A 22,627-nucleotide genomic window follows, 5' to 3' on the forward strand; every position below is an offset into this window, starting at 1 on the left:
CTTTCTCCATGTGGTGACAAATGTACAAACAGTAACAACTATAACAATATCTTGCAAAAGATCAAAAATACGGTTACAGGAAAATGGACAAGCTACGCCTTTGTGTTTCATACAGTATTTACTGGGCACCCGAACAAGCCAGCTACTGAAGCTGAAATCAAAGAGACATTTCATAATCTTAGAAAAGTAATAAACGACGACAACATTTTCCGTTGTTACAACCCAATTAATAGCAGAGTACTCAAATGCGTCAAGTGCTTCCAGACTGTAGGTGCCTCCAAAGAGAAAGAATGAGTGTTTTCAAATTAGGAATAAATGTGTGAAGGCCACAAGAGGATCTGATAGGGGCCTAAACACAACTGTTCATTAATGCTCAACAATGCACCTGCTGCTTTAAACCGTTGACCTTTGATTACAATCAAAAGTCAACGGTATTATTTTGAACTGCCATACTTTTGATGAAAAACACATAAAGGCAGGGGAAACAGATGTGTGATGATTTCTGAGGGGAGCAATTAAAAAAAACCTACTTCTGAATATATTTTAACCCTAACCCACAAGGCAAAACAACAGCAGAGGAGAAGAAAATAGTGCCGCACCATAATGGCTCTACTTGTGATCCAACATGAGATCTTTCGGTCGCATTGATCGATCAGCCCACCCCGAACACAGATCTTGTTTTTTGGAACATATTATTATCAGATCAGTGTTCTTCCTATTCACTACTACACAACAATGTGTGTTAGAGGAGGGTGTGTGTAAGGATATAGTATTTCAAAGATGATAGTGTGCCAACATTAGGATGAGGGAGGGAGCCGAACAATGTAATCAAACACACAGGGAGAACTTTCCACACTTTCCACTTTTTAACAACCTCTGATACATGTGTCTGTATCTAAAAATTCTAAAGGCTTTCAAATCCCTTCATGCAAAGAATGAAAAAGAGTGCTAGCTCAGTGTCATCTTTAAAATGCATTAGACAGTTCGACCTGCAGGCTCTAAACTGTGCGATGAGAGTTGTGATGTGACGGACCAGAGTGACTTGAGGTTAATTTACCACAAACTTCTTTATTTTAGTCAATGAACTTGAAACTAAATGTGAACGATTCCTTTACACAGAGAAAACCACACTGTGTATCACTGGGTATTAAAACGTGTGGAGTATAGATAGAGATTTATTTTTGAGGAAATAAAAAGTAATTCATGTTAGAGAACAGGAAGATTAATTTTAGCCCTGCTGTCTTTACTTTAGAAGTTGTTCAGAATGAGTTTATTTACAATGCATTCAATTCAACTCTCAGGTTGAATCTTTCACAGTGCAATGGAATTCAAAGATGCAGTTCTGTGCACACGCTGCTCTGGTGATAATCAAGTCACTTAAGACACAAAACTCCATGCACTTCATTCATGCCTTCTTTCAAAGTGGATAGAGACTTACAGTAATTCAGGAATTCACGGAAACAAGCAGGTGAGTACACATGCTAAGAAAGAAGAAACACACACCACAAAGATACAATAGAGTAGTGGAGTGATCACGTATTTTTGTAGGCCAGAAGTTAGCATTAAAAAAAATCGATGGTATTTGCCCATTGGATTTCGGGTATTGCAAAGATATTACAAACATAGGGTGGAGCTGATGTTTAAAGGTGTGGCCATGGTCTCCCTCTCCTATAAAGGTTGTTGGTTCAGACCGTCTTCACCGCATCTTGTTAACTCCTCTCACTCAGAGCAAAGAAGAGGAAGAAGGCAGACGCTTTGGAGCATCCATCAGACAACTCTCTCTGACAGACAGGTAAACGAAACCAGGGAGAAAACATAGAGAAACTTTGACCCTTAACCGACTGCTGGGTTTTATAGTCTGCTTTAGATACTTACAAGTAGATTTTGAAATACAAATCTGAGGTACTTGTACTTTACCCAAGTATTCTTAGTTTAGGCTACTTTATACTTCTGCTCCACTACATTTTAAATCCCAATATTGTATTTTTCACTCCACTACATCTATTGACAGCTCTTGTTATTGGTTGATTATAAACCCGATTTTGAAAGAGTGGATATTGTAGGAAAATAATTTAGAGTTAGGCACCAATATGATGTGTTCTTTAAATTAATGTTATTAAAAAACAAATAAGTCCTTATTTTGGGGGACAGGTTTCATGCCTTACATGAGCCTACATTCTTCCTGTCAGCCATCAGATATCATTACACAGTGATCGTGCTGATTCAAAATAATTATGGATGATAAAAAGTATTAAAGTAAAAAGCACATAACTGTCATTTCCACATAAAGCCATTATTCTGTTTTTGTCTTTCCTGTTGTAGGTATTGTTCAGATTGATAGACCCTGCGAGGAACAAAAAGGTGAGGAATTTGGTACTCTGATAGTTATCATTAGTTCATCCAGAGAAAAAGAATGTTTGCTGTTTCTGTGGATTTATGATTATTAATGTTAAAGCTTCAGATAGAACTGAAGTTCATTATTATAGCATAAAGTCCTACTTGCATGAAACCACTGCTTAACAGCACTTCAGTTCATTTATTCCACAACAGGAGCTATAGAGTTAAGTGTGATCAGTATCAAGGATAATAATTAAGAGACGGATGTGTTTCTTTTTCACTTGCCCTCTTTCATGTTTTAAAGAGTGTCCATTACTGGATCTGTGTGCAGATGGCTGGCCTGTGTTGGATTTCTGTGCTGCTGGCAGTCAGTCTGTCTATTGGAGACTGTGTCCCATTGGATCTAGCTTACGTTACAAGCATTGCTGAACGCATCGAGACCAAGTGAGTCTATTAGATTTTAGTAGAACAAAAAAGATATACATTCTTAAATCTTAAGTCTGCTGACTTTTAAATAAGCTGTAGTTCAACAGAGATCACTGAGGACTGATCAGTTTATGAATTCCTCTACGCTACGATCCAAATAAAGCGTGCAGCATGCATACTAACCATTGTGTATGAATACTTATACTCTGACAAAAGCTAATACTCTGTGTCGGTTTTCTTTGACAGCTACCTAATCCGAACTGGCAGTTCAGTGTGGCTGTAAACATCCCAGAGGACCAGAGGAGATTGGCTGAGGCCTTTTATAATATCGATTTTAACCCTACAACTTTTGTGAAACAAAATAATGTGTACATAGGTAGGAATGCTGTTGTGGCAATTCCTCAGGTGAAAGAATCCAACAACAGAAAAACCTACACTGATCACGCAGAGGCACAGGTACTGGACAATTTAGCCAATTTATATAACACACGTCAGGGTAACATTCTGGTCCTCTACTCCTGGCTTTCTCCATGTGGTGACAAATGTACAAACAGTAACAACTATAACAATATCTTGCAAAAGATCAAAAATACGGTTACAGGAAAATGGACAAGCTACGCCTTTGTGTTTCATACAGTATTTACTGGGTCCCCGAACAGGCCAGCTACTGAAGCTGAAATCAAAGAGACATTTCATAATCTTAGAACAGTAATAAACGACGACAACATTTTCCGTTGTTACAACCCAATTAATAGCAGAGTACTCAAATGCGTCAAGTGCTTCCAGACTGTAGGTGCCTCCAATCAAGTTCATCTTGAGAATGAGTGTTTTCAAAATTAGGAATAAATGTGTGAAGGCCACAAGAGGATCTGATAGGGGCCTAAACACAACTGTTCCTTAATGCTCAACAATGCACCTGCTGCTTTAAACTGCAGGCTTATTACATCGGCATGCTAAGGACCCAAACACATCTTATCTTTGGTCCAAAAATAATCAACATAACTTTAATACATTTCCTTCAACATAACTTTGAGGTTTATTTAATGTTTACCAGAACTTTGACTTGTTTTGGTGTTGTACTATGTTAATGTTGTGATTTACCTTCTGACCTTATTGCAGTTTGGACTCTGTGTTGGTTTGGTTTGAGAGGCCTTTTCCGTTCTATCCAAAGAACAAACAAAAAAACCCAACACAACACACCGAATAAATGAAGGACTGCGTAAAGTTAAAGTTTCGCACTTATTTAACGGCTTAACAATTTAAGGAATTATAGAAGGACATTTGATATTTGGTTTGCAAAACATATTCTACCCTATTTCAAAAGGTCAAAGAAATGAATTCAATGATGTTGTTCAATGATGTTGTTCAATGTATATCAACCTCAGTTATAGGATTGAAGTGATTTACTCAATGCTTATCTTAAACTTTACCAAATGTTTTCTGCTTTTCCTGATTAAAGCTTTGCTAAGCATTCACTCTGGCCGTCTGTGTGTCAATCATTGGGAAACTCATCACAAAAGTGATGTTTGATAAACTGAGCTATGTAAGTTAAACATTAACTAATAACTCTACTGCATAGCGTACGCTCACGTCTGATGGGAGGTATGCTATAATAGTCAGTATACAAAACAATACAATTAAACTGCAGCACTATATTATCAAAAATGATGACAGTTTATTGGCAAATTATAAGGGCATCCTCTCAACGAATCACAACTCAAGTATCTCCGTGAAGCTCAGTGCAAGTTCAACCAGGAAGACCGTCTTTATATCTGTCATTCACACATTATATATTTCCATCTGATCACGCTCACCCTCTCAATCAGTGAGCTGGGCCGTTCTCTCCCCAGCTAAACCTATCACTTCGCCTCTACTCCCACAAGCCAATCACAGTGCATTGTTAAACCTTTAAATCTCCGGACAGCTGTCACTTCAGGTGGCTCGACGCAGCCCTCCTCCACCCCTTTCACCTCCTGTTCCTCCACTTCAAGCTTAAACCACTCCTCTTCAGACGGACCTCCATACATACACGTGTAAAGCCTTTTTGGACCTATCTTTTACATTACTGTACCTTGGTCAAATCCCTTAAGGCCTTGGTAAAAGTGATGAATACCTTTTGAAGGTTATTATGGCTGCAAGTATACCATCATCAATTCTATCTGACTCCAAAAGGAGAAGGGGGATAAATACTGGAACACAATGGTTATTGCTATAAACATCTAGGATCTTAACAACTATATTTTATTTAACCGGAACTCTGTACATTGTGAACTGTACTATACTACATTATTATTTTGGTTTGTACTGACTGTGTTTTGCTGTCCCAGTCCTCATATGTCCTATGTTGATCAAAACAAAGTTAATAAAAAAGGTGATGTTCAGCGTTCACTGATATTTACACAACGGATCAAAAACATTTTCTCTGCTCCAATATTAGAATTATATTTTCCTAAAAGGTTTGTATTTATTTAACTTACAGCGGGTGAAATAAGTATTGAACACGTCACCATTTCTCAGTAAATATATTTCTAAAGGTGCTATTGACATGAAATGTTCATCAGATGTCGGTAACAACCCGTGCAATCCACACATGCAAAGAAATCAAACCATCGATGTCCATAAATTAAGTTATGTGTATTAAATTGGAATGACACAGGGGAAAAGTATTGAACACATGACGAAAGGGAGGTGCAAAAAGGCATGGAAAGCCAAAACACCGCTAAAATCCATCAGTAATTAGAAACATATCCTGCCCCTTGTCTGTGCTAATTAATATCAGCTGGTTCAGTCCCAACTGATGGCCTATAAAAAGGTCTTTCATTACCAAGGTGTCACACGAGAAAGATCTCATGATGGGTAAAAGCAAAGAGCTCTCTCAAGACCTTCGCAAACTTATTGTTGCAAAACATACTGATGGCATTACAGAAGGATTCCTAACCTTCTGAATGTTCCAGTGAGCACTGTTGGGGCCATAATTCGGAAGTGGAAAGAACATCATTTCACCATGAACCAGCCACGACCAGGTGCTCCTCGCAAGATTTCTGACCTTTTTAAAGGCTTCCTCTTATGCAGTCAGTAAACACACAAAAGTGTTCTTCATTTCTTTGGAAGTTATTATCATCAATCTGCAAGTCACGATGAAGCAGCAGACTGGGCTCAGCAGAAATACTGAACAAGAAGAAAAAAAATACTAGAAATAGAAACTTACAAAGTAGTATTTGAATACCAAATAATGCAAACCCTCGAATAAAGTACGCTTTAAAACTATTTTCAGTTATTTGAATGATAATGAAAACCAATCTCTCCTTTAGGGCCATCATGGGCAAAAGTCTACGCAAGAAAAGGCAAACGCAGTTTGTTACTGATTTTAAAATGACTCTCACTACCAGAAGGGATCGAAAGAAGTCTGCACTGTACATTTAAACACTTGGTAAACGTAGAGTAGAGGAAAATAAAAGAACCGCAAGAACAGTCTGGAAAATCCAGAAAAGCACATAACTTACTGTTATGCAGCCTTCAAAACCATGAGGCAACACATATACAGTATCTGATATTTGATATCCAAAACTCAAGATGATAACATGTCCCACAGCATGATAACATGTCCCACAGCATGATAACATGTCCCACAGCATGATAACATGTCCCACAGCATGATAACATGTCCCACAGCATGATAACATGTCCCACAGCATGATAACATGTCCCACAGCATGATAACATGTCCCACAGCATGATAACATGTCCCACAGCATGATAACATGTCCCACAGCATGATAACATGTCCTACAGCATGATAACATGTCCCACAGCATGATACCATGTCCCACAGCATGATACCATGTCCCTCAGCATGATAACATGTCCCACAGCATGATAACATGTCCCACAGCATGATAACATGTCCCACAGCATGATAACATGTCCCACAGCATGATAACATGTCCCACAGCATGATAACATGTCCCACAGCATGATACCATGTCCCTCAGCATGATAACATGTCCCACAGCATGATACCATGTCCCACAGCATGATAACATGTCCCACAGCATGATAACATGTCCCACAGCATGATAACATGTCCCTCAGCATGATAACATGTCCTACAGCATGATAACATGTCCCACAGCATGATAACATGTCCTACAGCATGATAACATGTCCCACAGCATGATAACATGTCCCACAGCATGATAACATGTCCCACAGCATGATAACATGTCCCACAGCATGATAACATGTCCCACAGCATGATAACATGTCCCACAGCATGATACCATGTCCCTCAGCATGATAACATGTCCCACAGCATGATAACATGTCCCACAGCATGATAACATGTCCCACAGCATGATAACATGTCCTACAGCATGATAACATGTCCTACAGCATGATAACATGTCCCACAGCATGATAACATGTCCCACAGCATGATAACATGTCCCTCAGCATGATAACATGTCCTACAGCATGATAACATGTCCCACAGCATGATAACATGTCCCACAGCATGATAACATGTCCCACAGCATGATAACATGTCCCACAGCATGATAACATGTCCCTCAGCATGATAACATGTCCCACAGCATGATAACATGTCCCACAGCATGATAACATGTCCCACAGCATGATAACATGTCCCACAGCATGATAACATGTCCCACAGCATGATAACATGTCCCACAGCATGATACCATGTCCCTCAGCATGATAACATGTCCCACAGCATGATAACATGTCCCACAGCATGATACCATGTCCCACAGCATGATAACATGTCCCACAGCATGATAACATGTCCCACAGCATGATAACATGTCCCACAGCATGATAACATGTCCCACAGCATGATAACATGTCCCACAGCATGATAACATGTCCCACAGCATGATACCATGTCCCTCAGCATGATAACATGTCCCACAGCATGATAACATGTCCCACAGCATGATAACATGTCCCACAGCATGATAACATGTCCCACAGCATGATAACATGTCCCACAGCATGATAACATGTCCCACAGCATGATAACATGTCCCACAGCATGATACCATGTCCCTCAGCATGATAACATGTCCCACAGCATGATAACATGTCCCACAGCATGATAACATGTCCCACAGCATGATAACATGTCCCACAGCATGATAACATGTCCCACAGCATGACATCCATATCATTTAGCTCTATTTCCAGCTACAATCAATGCACACAAAGTTAACAAATCAATTCAAGGTTTAGATATTATGGATTTCATTTGTGGCTTCTTTTTTTTTCAACAAATGTCAAGGAACGCTTCCAGTTTTATCCCTTTCCCACCAAACCAGTTCCAGTTCTAGCTCCATGCCAGTGCTCTCCTGATTTTCTCTTTTATTTCGCCAACTTCGCTCACAACAACAACAACAACAACAACAACAACAACAACGGAGGACTGTGTCGGGTCGATGCTCATGTTGCTGTTTATCATACAAAGCCAGATTTAAGAAATAACTACTTCTCCAACGTTGTACTTCTCTCCAGAGTGTCGTGGTTCAGCGGCATTTAGTCTGCCGTTTACTCACAGCAGCATCCGCTGCAAAGTGTTCACTGTCTGACTGTCACTGCCTCTGACGTAAGCACAATGTATTTAGTTATTGGTTCTTGATGGGTAGTCGAGTGGGGCTGGATAAGAACAGTTTTTTGGGGCCAAGAGCCAGCCCAGCTGTGGTGGAAACACAAAGAACCGGTGCTTAATCGGGCACTAGCTCCGAACTGGCCCTGGAACCGCTTTAGTTGGAATGGGGCATTCTATGGAATCTCACAGCAGACCTTGGAAAGATCCTTTCTCCTTTTAGGGTTAGGGTGTGGAGGGTCTTCAAGGCTAAACAGTAGAAGTCCAACATGTTGCACCATGTGTCTCTTGAGTAATAATTCTAGTAATTATTACTCAAGAGACACATGGTGCAACATCAGATATGTTTTGTTTTTTTCATAAACAGCTGGAGAGAGACACGATAAGAACAGGAAGATTTTGATTTAGGGATGAATGTACTTGTCATCCACCAAGCAGAAGTTATGTCTGCCGATGACTAAGCCGTCAGTAAGCAAACCCATCTCTCTGCTGCAGTTTGTTGCCATATAATATGTTTTTGTTTGTTTGCTGTTGCACTGTCTTTGACCTAAAGGCTGCATCTGGTCTCATGGACACTACTAGCTTATTCTACTCAGTCAAAATGTAAAGCATTCTCTCGTAATAAAACGTTTAGTTTAGTTAGCAGAGCTTCAACTTGTATTTAAATAAATCATTTGGTCAATTTTGTGTTTTAATGTTTTTAATTGTGAAAAATGTAAATGACTTGCTTTGTTTTGATTTAATTCAATTAGTTATTAAGACAGTATTAAGACTGACTGTATACTTTCCTATCATCTATAGGGATCTCAGCACTGACTTTACTCAATTGGAAAGCTTCTGAGAAGAAGACGATAACATGTCTCATAGCATGATATCCATGTTATATAGCTCTATTTCCAGCCACAATCAATGCACAAAGAAAGCGTTTCATCCTCTGATTATATACAACAACTTGTGTCTTACGAGTATTCTTAATCCGCTTACGTTTAAATTATAATAGCAGAAATGTGCTAATCGGTATTCAATTCCAAAATTATAAAGGCTTCTTTAGCAGTGATGGGCAAGTTAATTCCAAAATGTAATACAGTACATATGACTTATTCCTGTCTTTATAAAGTAATAAGTTACATTACATTACTACTGTCTCTGAACTGTAATGCGTTACACTACTTTTGCGTTACTTTGAGTCACTTTCACCAAAATAAACGCAAAAGTAGGGCTTTAAATGCTAACATGTAGTTTATTGCAGCTCATTAATTAAAGCTATCTATCTATGGCAGTATGCTGAAATTAAACATATCCTCCGTTTAAGTGGGCTGAATAATATGTGATACCGGTAACATGACGTCTCTGTGTGTTATGAGTAACATGTCAGTGGAGCCTCTGCACGGCCCTGTAACCTGCTGTATATGAACGAGTCTCTATGGCAGCGTTAGCTCACGTTCTCATTGGTGTGTTAACGGGGACTTGGCTGAAAAGCTTTCTAAAAGCCGGGGATTCCACAGAGGACAGAGGCTGCAGATATTCAACACTCTGCCACGAGTCTCTTAACTTCTTGGGGTTCAAGAGGCAGACCCAGAGAAAGTGACCTTCTGTTGCTTCGGTCTGCGCACACTCCTGTCTCTTTTCTTTTCTCCGAGCCTGCAGCTCTGCATTGTGAGCCTGCACCTCTACATTGTGAATCTGTTTCTGCAGCTCTGCATTGTGAATCTGTTTCTGCAGCTCTGCATTGTGAATCTGTTTCTGCAGCTCTGCATTGTGAATCTGTTTCTGCAGCTCTGCATTGTGAATCTGTTTCTGCAGCTCTGCATTGTGAATCTGTTTCTGCAGCTCTGCATTGTGAGCCTGCAGCTCTGCATTGTGAGCCTGTCTCTGCCGCTCTCTGAACTGATAGTAAGCAGGCTGAGTTACTATTCTACCTGCACAATTATTTCTCTGGTGTCGGAATGTCTTGCGATGTTGGTGAACTCATAGAAACAAAACACCACATCATTTCGGGTTAAAATGTGTTGTAACTGCGTTACTGAGAGTTGTAACGGGTTTTATATTACTCAAGTTTCAGAAGAAATGCGTTATATTACTGCGTTACAGCAAAAAGTAATACATTACTGTAACTCTGTTACTTTTGCAACGCGTTACACCCAACACTGTTCTTTAGTGCCGCCTGCATGCTGGAGTTTGTTACAAAGGTAAGCAGATTCCAACTCATGTCTAATTACTCCTTCAATATTGCTGTTAAAACAACTCAAATCTTCAAAATCTCCTATCAAATACATAGATAACCTTTGACCTGATGTTGATAATGTATAACCTTTAACCATATTCATTTTGACTTAAAGATGAATATATACCTTGATGCCACTTCCATTAACCTCAAATCATGCTGAGACCACACCTCATCCCTTCTTCTAATCTTCCTCTTCTCCTTTTTGAGAGACATGTTCAAATAAGGGTATGATGAGGGATGAGGGGTTTGGCCATGTTTTCACTGTCTTCTATAAAGAACAAGTTCCATCCCTCCGACTGATCACTGCAGATGCATCTTCCTTTCAAACCCTGAGAAGAACTCATCTACAGAGCATCCGTCAAACAAAGTTTCACATCGAAACAGGTACATGACGAATGAATAAAAATGGAGTAAATAGTCTGAAAACTATGGCAGCTAATGATGAATTTATTCATGTTTTACTTTAAGTCTGGCAATCCAGAACTTGAAAATACTGTATAATCTAAGAAAATGACAAGCCTTACAAATGAATGATCCATCAGGCAAAATCATCGGTCAAATAGGTACACATGATTTGGTTTTCTCACTGATGTGGAAATGTTGTGGTTTTTTGTTATCAAGCTATAAACAAAAAATAATAAAGAATTAGAGCATTTTAGAAGTGCAATAATAAATGTCTGTTTGTTTCCTCTCTATAGGGTGTTGGAAGAGGCCCATCCTGCGGGCACAAAGGTAATTTATGTTCCTAAGTAGGTGTTTCATTACCAGCTCCTTTGTAAAACACATTATAAAACAACTTGTATCCCAAATTGTGTTAAATGAGCAAAACATTTGATGTTTCTTGAGTTCTTTAATATTATCATTGTTCATTATCTGTTTGGTGACTGATGGTTTCTGATCTGTGTGCAGATGGCTGGCCTGTGCTGGATCACAGTGGTGCTGACCTTCTTCATGTCTGCTGGAGATACTTTGGCTGATGTGGACCAGAGCTGGTTAAAGAGTGTCATAGAAGGCATCAAGAATGAGTGAGTACACAAAGAGAGTTGCTCTTGTCTTTTCTGATGAAGACAAGCGCAAACGAGCAAACGGTTGTGTAATTAATTCATCCCTCATACGTTAAAGCCCCCCCCCCGAAATTAAATTGAATGGCATATGATAGGTCATATAGGGTCCCTGAACCACAGCTTATGAATGTTATTCATCCCTAATATCGGAAAAGGGCCCTTAAATCTGTTAGAAGGTTATGTAGGATAAACCATAAAGCAGGGGTTCCCAAACTTTTGCAAGCTGGGCCCCCCTTTCGAAGGTTAGAATATTGTCGAGATAGTCTAGTTCTCGCTGCTTCAGTTTTTAGTTTAGTTTAAAGATTGTTTTTTTTCTTTACCTTGGAGGGGTGGTATGGCAGGCCCATGTCCGCTACTACTCTTACTATTTTAAAATCCAGGCTGAAAATTGAGCCTTTAATTGAAGTGTTCTTATCTAACACTGCAGTGTAATTTTATTCATGTATTTTATACCTGTTATGTTTATATTATTATATTTGCTCTTAAATGACTGTTTTTAAATGCCATTTTATAATGTGTTTCTGCTGCGCTATATCTTAATGCTCTTAATATCTTTCATGTTTGTAAAGCACTTTGAATTGCCTTGTGTTGAAAGGTGCTATATAAATAAACTTGCCTTGCCTATGGCTGGCTCAGGGTTCCCTCAGCTTTTGTTCTTTTTGGCCAGTTCATCTGTTCAACATAGTTTGGGGATTTTCTTGCAAACCTTAGTGGGTCTGGAGTCCCAATGTGTGTTGCGGGTCACAACCCAGCCAAAGATGATTCTTTATGCTGTGGCCTTAATATTCATTGACTCATTACAATTCTAAACGTGTGTGTGTTTGTACTTTCACAATCCCAACTTTCTATCTAACATATATGGTATACAAATATTTGCATACATTCTCATCACGCAACTACATTAACTCAATTCATCTTAAGTACAATCCTTTTTGCTTTCATTTATTTTAAACTTCTGCATTATTTTATGTCTCGAAATTCTCAATTCTCTCTTTTCACCTGCATGCTTTTCTATGCAAACGTATTTAATGATCATTGTTAAAGATAGCTAATCATCTTATTGCTTTTTGCTTCCAAAAACTACCTGTAACCACAATTTTCATTACATGTTCTCCTTTGGCAGGTATCCCCTCGGTGACAGCTTCTGTGTGGCTGTGAATGTCCCACAGAACCAAGACATAAATAATCTACAGCAAGTCTTTCAGGATGACCCACCAGACAAGGTCAAACAAACAGTTTCAGGGGGGCAAGTATACCAGGGCGCACGGGTGGTGGCAGCAGCACAATCAGAGGCTGTGTCACAAGTTCTAAAAAATGTACAACCCTTCATTAAAAACAGCAAGCATAACTTCCTTATCATCTACTCTGAAGTATCCTCATGTGGGCTAACCTGTACAACAAAAGAAAATGAGATTAAGAACATCATTAAGAACTGGAGAGGTTATGCATTTGTGTTTTCCAAACTAGGCAATGTTTCTGCTGCAAAGACGCCTCAGATTGCTGAATCCTTAAAAAAGCTGGGGATTTTGAAACTTGGGCTTGACAAAATATTCCGTTGTTATAACCCTGATGAAGAAGCGTTTCAGTGCACCAGCTGCTTTTCGGGTGGAGATGTTACACCTTCATGTGTTGCGAACAATGTTTGGTCAAATGAAGAAGAGGGAGCAGGCGAGGCACCAGGTAAAGGAATGGGGGAAGGCATAGGCCCAGAAATAGCACCAGTTGAAGGCATAGGGGAAAGCAAAGGCCCAGCACCAGGGAAAGGAATGGGGGAAGGAATAGGCCCAGAAATAGCACCAGGGGAAGGCATAGGGGAAAGCAAAGGCCCAGCACCAGGAATAGCACCAGGTGAAGGCATAGGGGAAAGCAAAGGCCCAGCACCAGAAATAGCACCAGGTGAAGGCATAGGGGAAAGCAAAGGCCCAGCACCAGAAATAGCACCAGGTGAAGGCATAGGGGAAAGCAAAGGCCCAGCACCAGGAATAGCACCAGGTGAAGGCATAGGGGAAAGCAAAGGCCCAGCACCAGGAATAGCACCAGGTGAAGGCATAGGGGAAAGCAAAGGCCCAGCACCAGAAATAGCACCAGGTGAAGGCATAGGGGAAAGCAAAGGCCCAGCACCAGAAATAGCACCAGGTGAAGGCATAGGGGAAAGCAAAGGCCCAGCACCAGGAATAGCACCAGGTGAAGGCATAGGGGAAAGCAAAGGCCCAGCACCAGGTAAAGGAATGGGGGAAGGAATAGGCCAAGAAATAGCACCTGGTGAAGGGATGGGTGGAGGCATAAATACAAGAAAAGGCATAGGTGGAAAAACAGGAGGCAAAGGAAAGGACAAAAGCGGACGAGTGAGCAGTTGCAAAGGAAAGAGAAGTTTTGGATGCAGGGGTAGGAGACAATGCAAGCGTAAGGGAGCCTGCAAGCTCAGACAGGGTAGGCATCGAGGAGGGCGCAGAGGCAAAGGTAGGGGACGGGGCAATGTTAAAAGACAGGGTAGGACCCGAGGACAGCGCAGAGGCAAAGGTACGGGACGGGGCAATGTTAGAAGACAGGGTAGGACTCGAGGGCGGCGCAGAGGCAAAGGTAGGGGACGGGGCAATGTTAGAAGACAGGGTAGGACTCGAGGACGGCGCAGAGGCAAAGGTAGGGGACGGGGCAATGTTAAAAGACAGGGTAGGACTCGAAGACAGCGCAGAGGCAAAGGTAGGGGACGGGGCAATGTTAAAAGACAGGGTAGGACTCGAGGACAGCGCAGAGGCAAAGGTAGGGGACGGGGCAATGTTAGAAGACAGGGTAGGACTCGAGGACGGCGCAGAGGTAAAGGTAGGGGACGGGGCAATGTTAGAAGACAGGGTAGGACTCGAGGACGGCGCAGAGGTAAAGGTAGGGGACGGGGCAATGTTAAAAGACAGGGTAGGCTTGGAGGACGGCGCAGAGGCAAAGGTAGGGGATGGGGCAATGTTAGAAGACAGGGTAGGACTCGAGGACGGCACAGAGTTAAAGGTAGGGGACGGGGCAATGTTAGAAGACAGGGTAGGACTCGAGGACAACGCAGAGGCAAAGGTAGGGGACGGGGCAATGTTAGAAGACAGGGTAGGACTCGAGGACGGCGCAGAAGTAAAGGTAGGGGACGGGGCAATGTTAAAAGACAGAGTAGGCTTGGAGGACGGCGCAGAGGCAAAGGTAGGGGACGGGGCAATGTTAGAAGACAGGGTAGGCCTCGAGGACAGCGCAGAGTTAAAGGTAGGGGACGGGGCAATGTTAGAAGACAGGGTAGGACTCGAGGACAGCGCAGAGTTAAAGGTAGGGGACGGGGCAATGTTAGAAGACAGGGTAGGCTTGGAGGACGGCGCAGAGGCAAAGGTAGGGGACGGGGCAATGTTAGAAGACAGGGTAGGACTCGAGGACAGCGCAGAGTTAAAGGTAGGGGACGGGGCAATGTTAGAAGACAGGGTAGGACTCGAGGACAGCGCAGAGTTAAAGGTAGGGGACGGGGCAATGTTAGAAGACAGGGTAGGCCTCGAGGACAGCGCAGAGTTCAAGGAAGGGGACGGGGCAATGTTAGAAGACAGGGTAGGCCTCGAGGACAGCGCAGCGTTAAAGGTAGGGGACGGGGCAATGTTAGAAGATAGGGTAGGCCTCGAGGAGGGCGTAGAGGCAAAGGTAGAGGAGGGGGCTACCGTAGAGCAGGGAACAGAAGCAGGAACAGAAGTATACGGATATAAAAAAACGTTTAATGGCCTGAGTATCTGAGCAGCAACTTAATGAACCCGAGTGAGCAGAGCAGTGCCTTAAGCTCAAAAGATGTGCTTGTTTCTTATCCTTCCCACAGATCTAATGAAATCCTTCTTCAACTATTAGAAACTGTAATTCCAGCTTCTATAAAACACCTGAGTTTTGGCAATGACACTGAAAGGATATTTTTTTATGCATTGACAAGGATGAGGCTGGAGCTATACTAAATTCTTGTTGTTATTACATCCCATAAAATGAGCTGTGTATTTCACAGCCAGTGTGTTTTACCTATCTCAAAACAATAAGGGCTTTGTTTTCCCCTTTCTTCAGCAAAACCAATCGAACAAATGATACTTCAAGTTTTCAAAGCCAAAGAAAATACTGGTACAATGTATGGAAACCTTTGCTTAAGGTGAACGGCTGATTTTCATTTTGTTTCCATTTTAAAGGGATGTTCTGGTCTTACCTTGATAAACTCAAAGAAGGGTTCATGTAAATAATCGTCAGTAACTTACTGTAACTTTACTCTGTACTTCTATAAAGTGTCATTGTATCAAATCTTCTGAATAAAGCTTAGCTCAACATCAACTCTTGTGTGTGTGTTTGTAAAGAAAGGTATACGAAGAAATTTTAAGTGGAATGAGGCATCATGAGTGGCACTTCTCCATTAGCGTTTCTATCAGACAACACAATCACAAGCCTTAATTATCAATTAAGATAAGATAAAGATAAGATGTACCTTTATTAATCCCCGTGGGGAAATTTGAGTGTTTAAGCAGCAACAGAGAAGAAGCAAAACGGCACAGGTTGGCACAGGGATATGAAACAGAAATCTGAAATTCTAAAACATATATATACAGAAAGTAACAAAAGTATTGTTAAAAATATGCACATGTATGTGTGCAGAAAGACAGTGCACGTCAAAGTTACTGTGCAAAAGTGCAGGCCTTATGTGCAGTCCGGGTTATAATCGGTTACATGGTTAACCCCTTGTTGTGCAGCCTGATGGCTACAGGCACAAAAGAGTTTCCCAGGCGCTTAGTGCTGTGCCGAGGTGGGATGAGTCTGTGGCTGAGCGTACTCTTCATCTTCACTAGCTCTGCATGGAGGGGGTGGGAGGGGTTATCCAGGATACTGTCAAGTTTCCTCCTCATCCTCCCCTCAGCCACCTCCTCCGGATTGTCCAGTTTAACTCCAACAACAGAGCTAACCTTCCTCACGATCTTGTTCAGCCTGTCAGCATCCCTTTTTAATTAAGAAGCACCATACAGATGTAGCCCCTCATTTCGGGCATCCCCACCTATGTGGGCTCGTGACAGGCACGGAGTCGGCCCTTGCTGAATGGAAAACCCCCAGTGTGACGTAGTGGACCCGGCTTAGACTTGTTACGGCCCCTTGATAAATTATATGGAAAACAGCCGCAATGGCTCATCGATCCACCAGGTGGCGCTGTAGCAACTGATAGCTAACTAAAGTTTAACATTGACACCAGTGTCAGAAGGCCTTTTTTTAAGATAAAGAAAAAAGGTAAAGTTAAAAAAATGTAATAAATAAAAACTTGAAAGTAGTATCTAAAAACAAATAGGACCAACCTCTTAGAATAAAGCACGCTTTAAAAAAATACTGTATATCCTCCAGAATTTGATGACCACCCAATTTCTCCAAGAGCCATCCTGGCTAAAGTCCCGTTGTACACACAAAGAAAAAGAAATGACACTGACACATCTCAGTGTCTGCGGCAGGAAAGCAGATACCTTAAGGGTATAATTGCAGCCAAACTGATAATAAAAGTTGAAAACCCATCCATGTAATGCACACAAGTGCTCAAACACAAACCCAAGGAGAAAACACAATCAGGTCATCAGGATAATCTGTTCTCAGATAACAGTAAACACATGTCTTAAACAGTAAAATCAAGAAAAGTTTCTGGTAATGTTGGTTATTATATATAATGCCATGTTGTTGCTGTAGTTTCAATCATGCTTTGGAACCTACTGAACTTAAAGCTAAATGTTTTGTCATTTATTTGTCTTTATTCAGAAATGTCCCCTGCACAGAAAACACCGACTATTATAATCTTTCTATTGCTGAGAAAAAGCAGAAGTAGACATAAAAGGTTAAGATGCCACTATGTTGATGGCATCACACCTCCTATAGAAATGTGCCTCCCTCTGACTGTATTCATTTGCACCAACACCCTGCTACCTTCAACATAGGAAGAGACAGATCCAGAAGCTCCATCAAATATTTCTTCAACAAAGGTAAATGATATACGATAAACGCAACACATTTGGGAAACATGTAAAGGATCTCTTTCATGTTTAAAATAATGTAAATCCTTTGTGTGCAGATGGCTGGCCTGTGTTGGATTTCTGTGCTGCTGGCAGTCAGTCTGTCGATTGGAAACTGTGAGCCGTTGGATATAAGTTATGTTAAAAGAATTTTCCAACCAATCTGGAGCAAGTGAGTCCATTTGATTTTTCGTAGAACAGAAAAGTTCAAAACCAATTATTGATGTGTGAATGCTTGTGTTCAGGATGCACAAAACCTCTCAAATTAAGAGAAAGCTAAAGACTTTTCCTTTTATTTCAGCTTATATTTAGGGCTGGCTCAAGCAAGCCATTAACATCCTCCTGGGTCCTTCATTTAATGTCTTTTATTGTATTATATATATTTGTCCACATTACAACTGTTGTCATTTGGATTGTCCATTTTACATTTTATGAATGTATTCAGTGTCATTTATGTTTGATAATGTTAAAACTGTACAGTCCCCTGAAACAAACGTGTACCTATATTTTAAGATGTACATGTATTTGATCTGATTCGAATGCAGTTCAAAAATCAACCAAATCTTCAAATGAAAACTGAAGTCTATTAATAGTCATTTATTTTTTGTTGGATATTGAATATAGTTACATGTTTGCTTATTTTTGTTTATGGATACTTACACTATACTCTGACAAAAGGTAATACTGTCTTTGTTTTCTTTGACAGCTACCTAATCAAAAACCAGCAGTTCTGTGTGGCTGTAAACATCCCAGAGGACCCGAAGCAATTGGCTCAGGCTTTTCCTAATATCAATAAGGACACAATGAAAAAGGAGGTTTTAAGTGGTAAAGTGTACAAAGGTAGCAATGCTGTTGTAGCAATTCCTCGGAAAACCACATCGGGAAAGGGGAAAGAATACACTGACCATGCAGAGGCACGTGTACTGGACAATATAAAGAACTTAGCTAACCGTCGTGAGGGTAAAATTCTGGTCCTCTATTCATACCTTTCTCCTTGTGGTGCTAAATGTACATCGGAAAAGAATAATTTCAATATCTTAAAAAAGATCAGGAATAACGTTAAAGGAAAATGGAAAAGCTATGCCTTTGTGTTTACTAAAGTATTTAAGCCCCCGAAAGTTACACTTTCCGTAACTGATATCAAAGGGGCACTTTGTAATCTAAGAAACGTCATGGTTGACGACAACATTTTCCGTTGTTTCCCAGGGATAGCAATGAAATGCATCAAGTGTTTCGAGTTTCCAGAAAACGCTGAACCTGTACAACAGTGTGTTGAAAACAAATGGTAGAAAAATGGGCATGGAGTAGAGACGTTTTCAGGATAACAGTTAGTCAGGTCCCACTGATGGGGACCGAGGCATTAACACAACTGGGTCCGACTAGAACGTTACTTTGAAAAAGTGAATTCATGCTCAACAACTCACTTGCTGCTTTAAACTGCAAGCTTACCCAAACACACTTGAGATCTTTTCTTTGGTCCTAAACATTAACCAACAGAAGCTTAACTTTTAGCTTCCCTTTTTTAATGTTGTTCTGTGTAAATATTGTGATTAATGTTCGGTTCTTATTGCAGTTTGGTCATAAAAGGACTGCGCTGGCATGGTTTGAGAGGCAATTTGTTGTACTATCCAATAATCCAAACAACAAAGAAAGGCCAACAAAATAACAGTACGCTGTGCTTCAAAGTCCGGAACCACACAACAAATTAATAACTGTAATAAACTGATGTGTTGGTCATATGTGAGGGCAAGAGTGTCACAAATAAATGGGGAGAATATCAATTTGGTGGTTGAAAAGTGCTATAAGTCTATTTCAAAGTAATATTAACTCATATTTTGTACTTTACATTAGTAATTACATTTTCAAATATTATTAGTAATACTAAATGTGAAGTTTGGATGTGTGACTCATTATTTATCAGATTCATATCATTGTACTCAACACTTCTGTAAATCTTTATCAAATGTTTTCAGTTTTTTCTGATTAAAGCTTTGCTAAGCATTCACTCTGGCCATGTGTCAATCATTGGGAACTCCTGCATCACAAAGTGTTATCTGTTAACTGAGCTATGTAAATGTAACATATCAAACTAACAAAACTGCTTCATAGCTTATGTGCTCACACTTAATGGGAGGTATGCAACCAAAGCACAGAAAAGGGTGTTTTATAGATGATATTAAACTAAATCCTCCAAACCGTACAGTTAATCATCACTTATCTTTAAACATTATAACTTTAATGCAGGCAGGAGTGAAGAGTGTCGAATTAGACGACAGTCTTTGCTCGGTGTTCCTAATAATCTAGCAAATGACACATTTCCTTTGCATCATTTTATTTTCTCTTTATAGAGGTGTTTGTGTATTGAACCTTGTGAGACTGACCGTTAGCGGCTGGATGTTGCAGTGGAAAAATGGACGCAGAGTTGAGGTGTCATACCAACCATGTTGAGTTTTATTTCAAGCAGCAAGAAGCACGAATTATTTAACAAATACTACGTCAATAAATAGTAAAAACAACATAAAACTCCAAATATGCCATGTCAAAATGTACTGTGCCAATCACACTAATAAAGTACAAACTGTTCACTGCTAAAGTGTTTGTTGTATAAAGTGCAAACCACATGTGCAATACTACAAGGCCCAAAGTCTGTCAGTCCAAAGTAATGAAGTAGCTTCGTTACAAACCTACAGTATGTTCCTTGTTACCATGTTCTTTAAAGGCTTCCTCTTTTACACAGCAAGTAACCCCCATCTTCTTCATTTCTTTAGTAATCATTATTCTCAATCTGCAAGTCACGATGAAGCAGCAGACTTGGTTAAGCATCACAAATTCTCAGAAGGCCTTTTCTGAGGGTGAACACAACGGATGAACCATACAGTCGGAGGAAATATCAGAAAAAACATACAAAGCAGTATTTAAAAACCAAATAAGACAAAGCCCTTAGAATAAACGCATGCTTTGAAATAATGTACATTACATCTAGCCTTTGAAAATAATGTTCTGAACAAAATGAATGATAAAGAACACCAATCGCTCCTCCAACACTATCATGGGCAGAAGTCCATCTATATACACACACAACAAAATATAAAGGACACTGAATCATCTTAGTGAGCTGCAGGAAAGAAGATGAATTAAAGGCACACTGATGAGAAGTTTAACTCTCGTTAGTGTAGACAACCAACGGGCATAGTGGTGTTGGTCCGACTTCCTATCTTTTCACCTTTTTCTCTGTCTGATCTAGGGCGCTTCCACAGTGCTACATTTTGTGTTCCATTCAGAGCACAAGTGCTACATTTTGATGCCAGTCCCCAGCTTTATGAACCTGAAAGTGTTTATAAGCTTTCAATTGAACTGCTATGAAGTTATGTCACTTTCTCAGGCAAGGAAGTATCCATTTACATTACAAATATGCAGTTTACTCACCAAAATAACGTATGTTTGGGAATTTACCCCGATGTTTGGAGCGGTGAGGAGCAGTACGAGAAGAAGGTTGTTGATTTTTGTTGATTTTATCATTTCTCCTGCTAGTTCTTATTGGATCAAAGAGATTACACAATATCTTAAACAAAAGAAGATAAGATTCCTCCAAGTGTCTGCTCTGAGAATCTATGCAGTTTGGCAGCCTTTTTCGACTATAGGAAGCTATTAATGAAACCCGAAAATTGATAAACCTTAAACATGTTCTTTAAGACTTTTATGATGCATAACAGGGATTAGATGACATTAACTAAAAAGACCTTAATAAAAATAGTCAGGCCTGAGAAGTGTATCTATATAAATCTATATTTTGGAGATCATGATATAATATTTGTAATATATTTTAGTCATGTACTTCTCTGAATTCACCAGATTGTTATTTACCTCTACACTACCCTACGGTTAAACCTACAGCACATATCTGCGTTTACCCTTCTGCTAGTAAGGGGGTAAAGGGTCTTTCTGCCTGAAGAGTACAAGTCTGAACTAATGTTTACTGAGAGTTACACACATGGTGCAACATCAGATGTGGTTTTTTTTAAATGAACAGATGGAGAGAGCAACGATAAAAACAGGAAGGTTTAATCTAAGAGTCATACACCAAGCAAAAGTCTTCCTGTTATCTACATCCCTCAATGACTAAGCCATCACCACAAACGCACAATGTCTGACATAAAGGCCACATCTGTTCGCACAGACGTCATCTTAGCTTTTGCACTTCACCAAATGTAATGCTCCCTTTTCCCTTTTGAGACCAAAAGGGAAAAGGGAGATAACAAAAGTGAAGTTTAGTGCAGAGCTCCCACTAAAACTTTGTTTTCCAACTTATCATTTGATTACGTGTTTTAGTGTTTTTTTCCCCGTGAAAAATGTCAATAACATTTTCCCACAAACGACATCTTTATATTATTTGTGGTTTTGATTGGATTACATTTATTCAATTTTCCGTTAATTGAGTAATCGTTTTAGCTCTGTGTCAGTTAGTAATGCTTTGTTATGTGAACTCCAAGAGAAGGAGCCTCTCTGCAGGAGTATTATGCCTAACCACGCATCTGTTCTTATAGCCTCATGCCAACATTAGCAATGAGCTAACCTTTTTCGGTGAAAATAAATTGCAATCCTCAATCTTTCTACCTCCCTGCAATCCCCTCAAGTACCCTTAGGGTTCCCTGTACCCCCAGTTGGGAACCAGTGCATTACATGACATTCTGCATACTGGATTTTGTGAGGAATACATCTACTTTATAGTGTTGTGAAAACATCCTGCCAACAACTCTTAAAGATAATATTTAAACAGATCGTGAACCTTCACATTTGTACTAAATAGAGCATTATAAAGCAAGTCAATGACACATCTATTTATGGTAGGACTTTGCATCTACTTCTGTCTCTCTAATCAAACTCGTCAAAAAATCCCATGTTTTTTAATAACCACATGCATACTGGAAGT

At 40.2% G+C, this 22,627-nt stretch overlaps 1 protein-coding gene and 2 long non-coding RNA genes across 3 annotated transcripts; all 3 read left to right on the forward strand.

Annotated features, from left to right (window-relative positions):
* The first annotated feature begins 1,689 nt into the window (after positions 1-1,689).
* Positions 1,690-4,238, forward strand: LOC134863980 (uncharacterized). The gene is made up of 4 exons (XR_010165769.1): positions 1,690-1,792; positions 2,323-2,361; positions 2,669-2,781; positions 3,010-4,238. It is a non-coding gene; the product is annotated as an uncharacterized LOC134863980 (long non-coding RNA).
* Positions 4,239-10,925: 6,687 nt separating this feature from the next.
* On the forward strand, positions 10,926-15,994 carry LOC134864771 (serine/arginine repetitive matrix protein 2-like). The gene is made up of 5 exons (XM_063884005.1): positions 10,926-10,994; positions 11,309-11,342; positions 11,520-11,635; positions 12,798-14,931; positions 15,567-15,994. The coding sequence occupies exons 3-5, from the start codon at positions 11,520-11,522 to the stop codon at positions 15,576-15,578; spliced, it is 2,262 nt and encodes a 753-aa protein (XP_063740075.1). The 5' UTR covers positions 10,926-10,994; positions 11,309-11,342; the 3' UTR covers positions 15,579-15,994.
* A 1,534-nt stretch (positions 15,995-17,528) lies between these two features.
* LOC134864060 (uncharacterized) lies at positions 17,529-19,702 on the forward strand. The gene is made up of 3 exons (XR_010165782.1): positions 17,529-17,667; positions 17,757-17,869; positions 18,404-19,702. It is a non-coding gene; the product is annotated as an uncharacterized LOC134864060 (long non-coding RNA).
* Positions 19,703-22,627: the final 2,925 nt, after the last annotated feature.

This window comes from Eleginops maclovinus, chromosome 5 (genome assembly GCF_036324505.1).
Source record: "Eleginops maclovinus isolate JMC-PN-2008 ecotype Puerto Natales chromosome 5, JC_Emac_rtc_rv5, whole genome shotgun sequence".
In the NCBI taxonomy this organism is placed as follows: domain Eukaryota; kingdom Metazoa; phylum Chordata; class Actinopteri; order Perciformes; family Eleginopidae; genus Eleginops; species Eleginops maclovinus.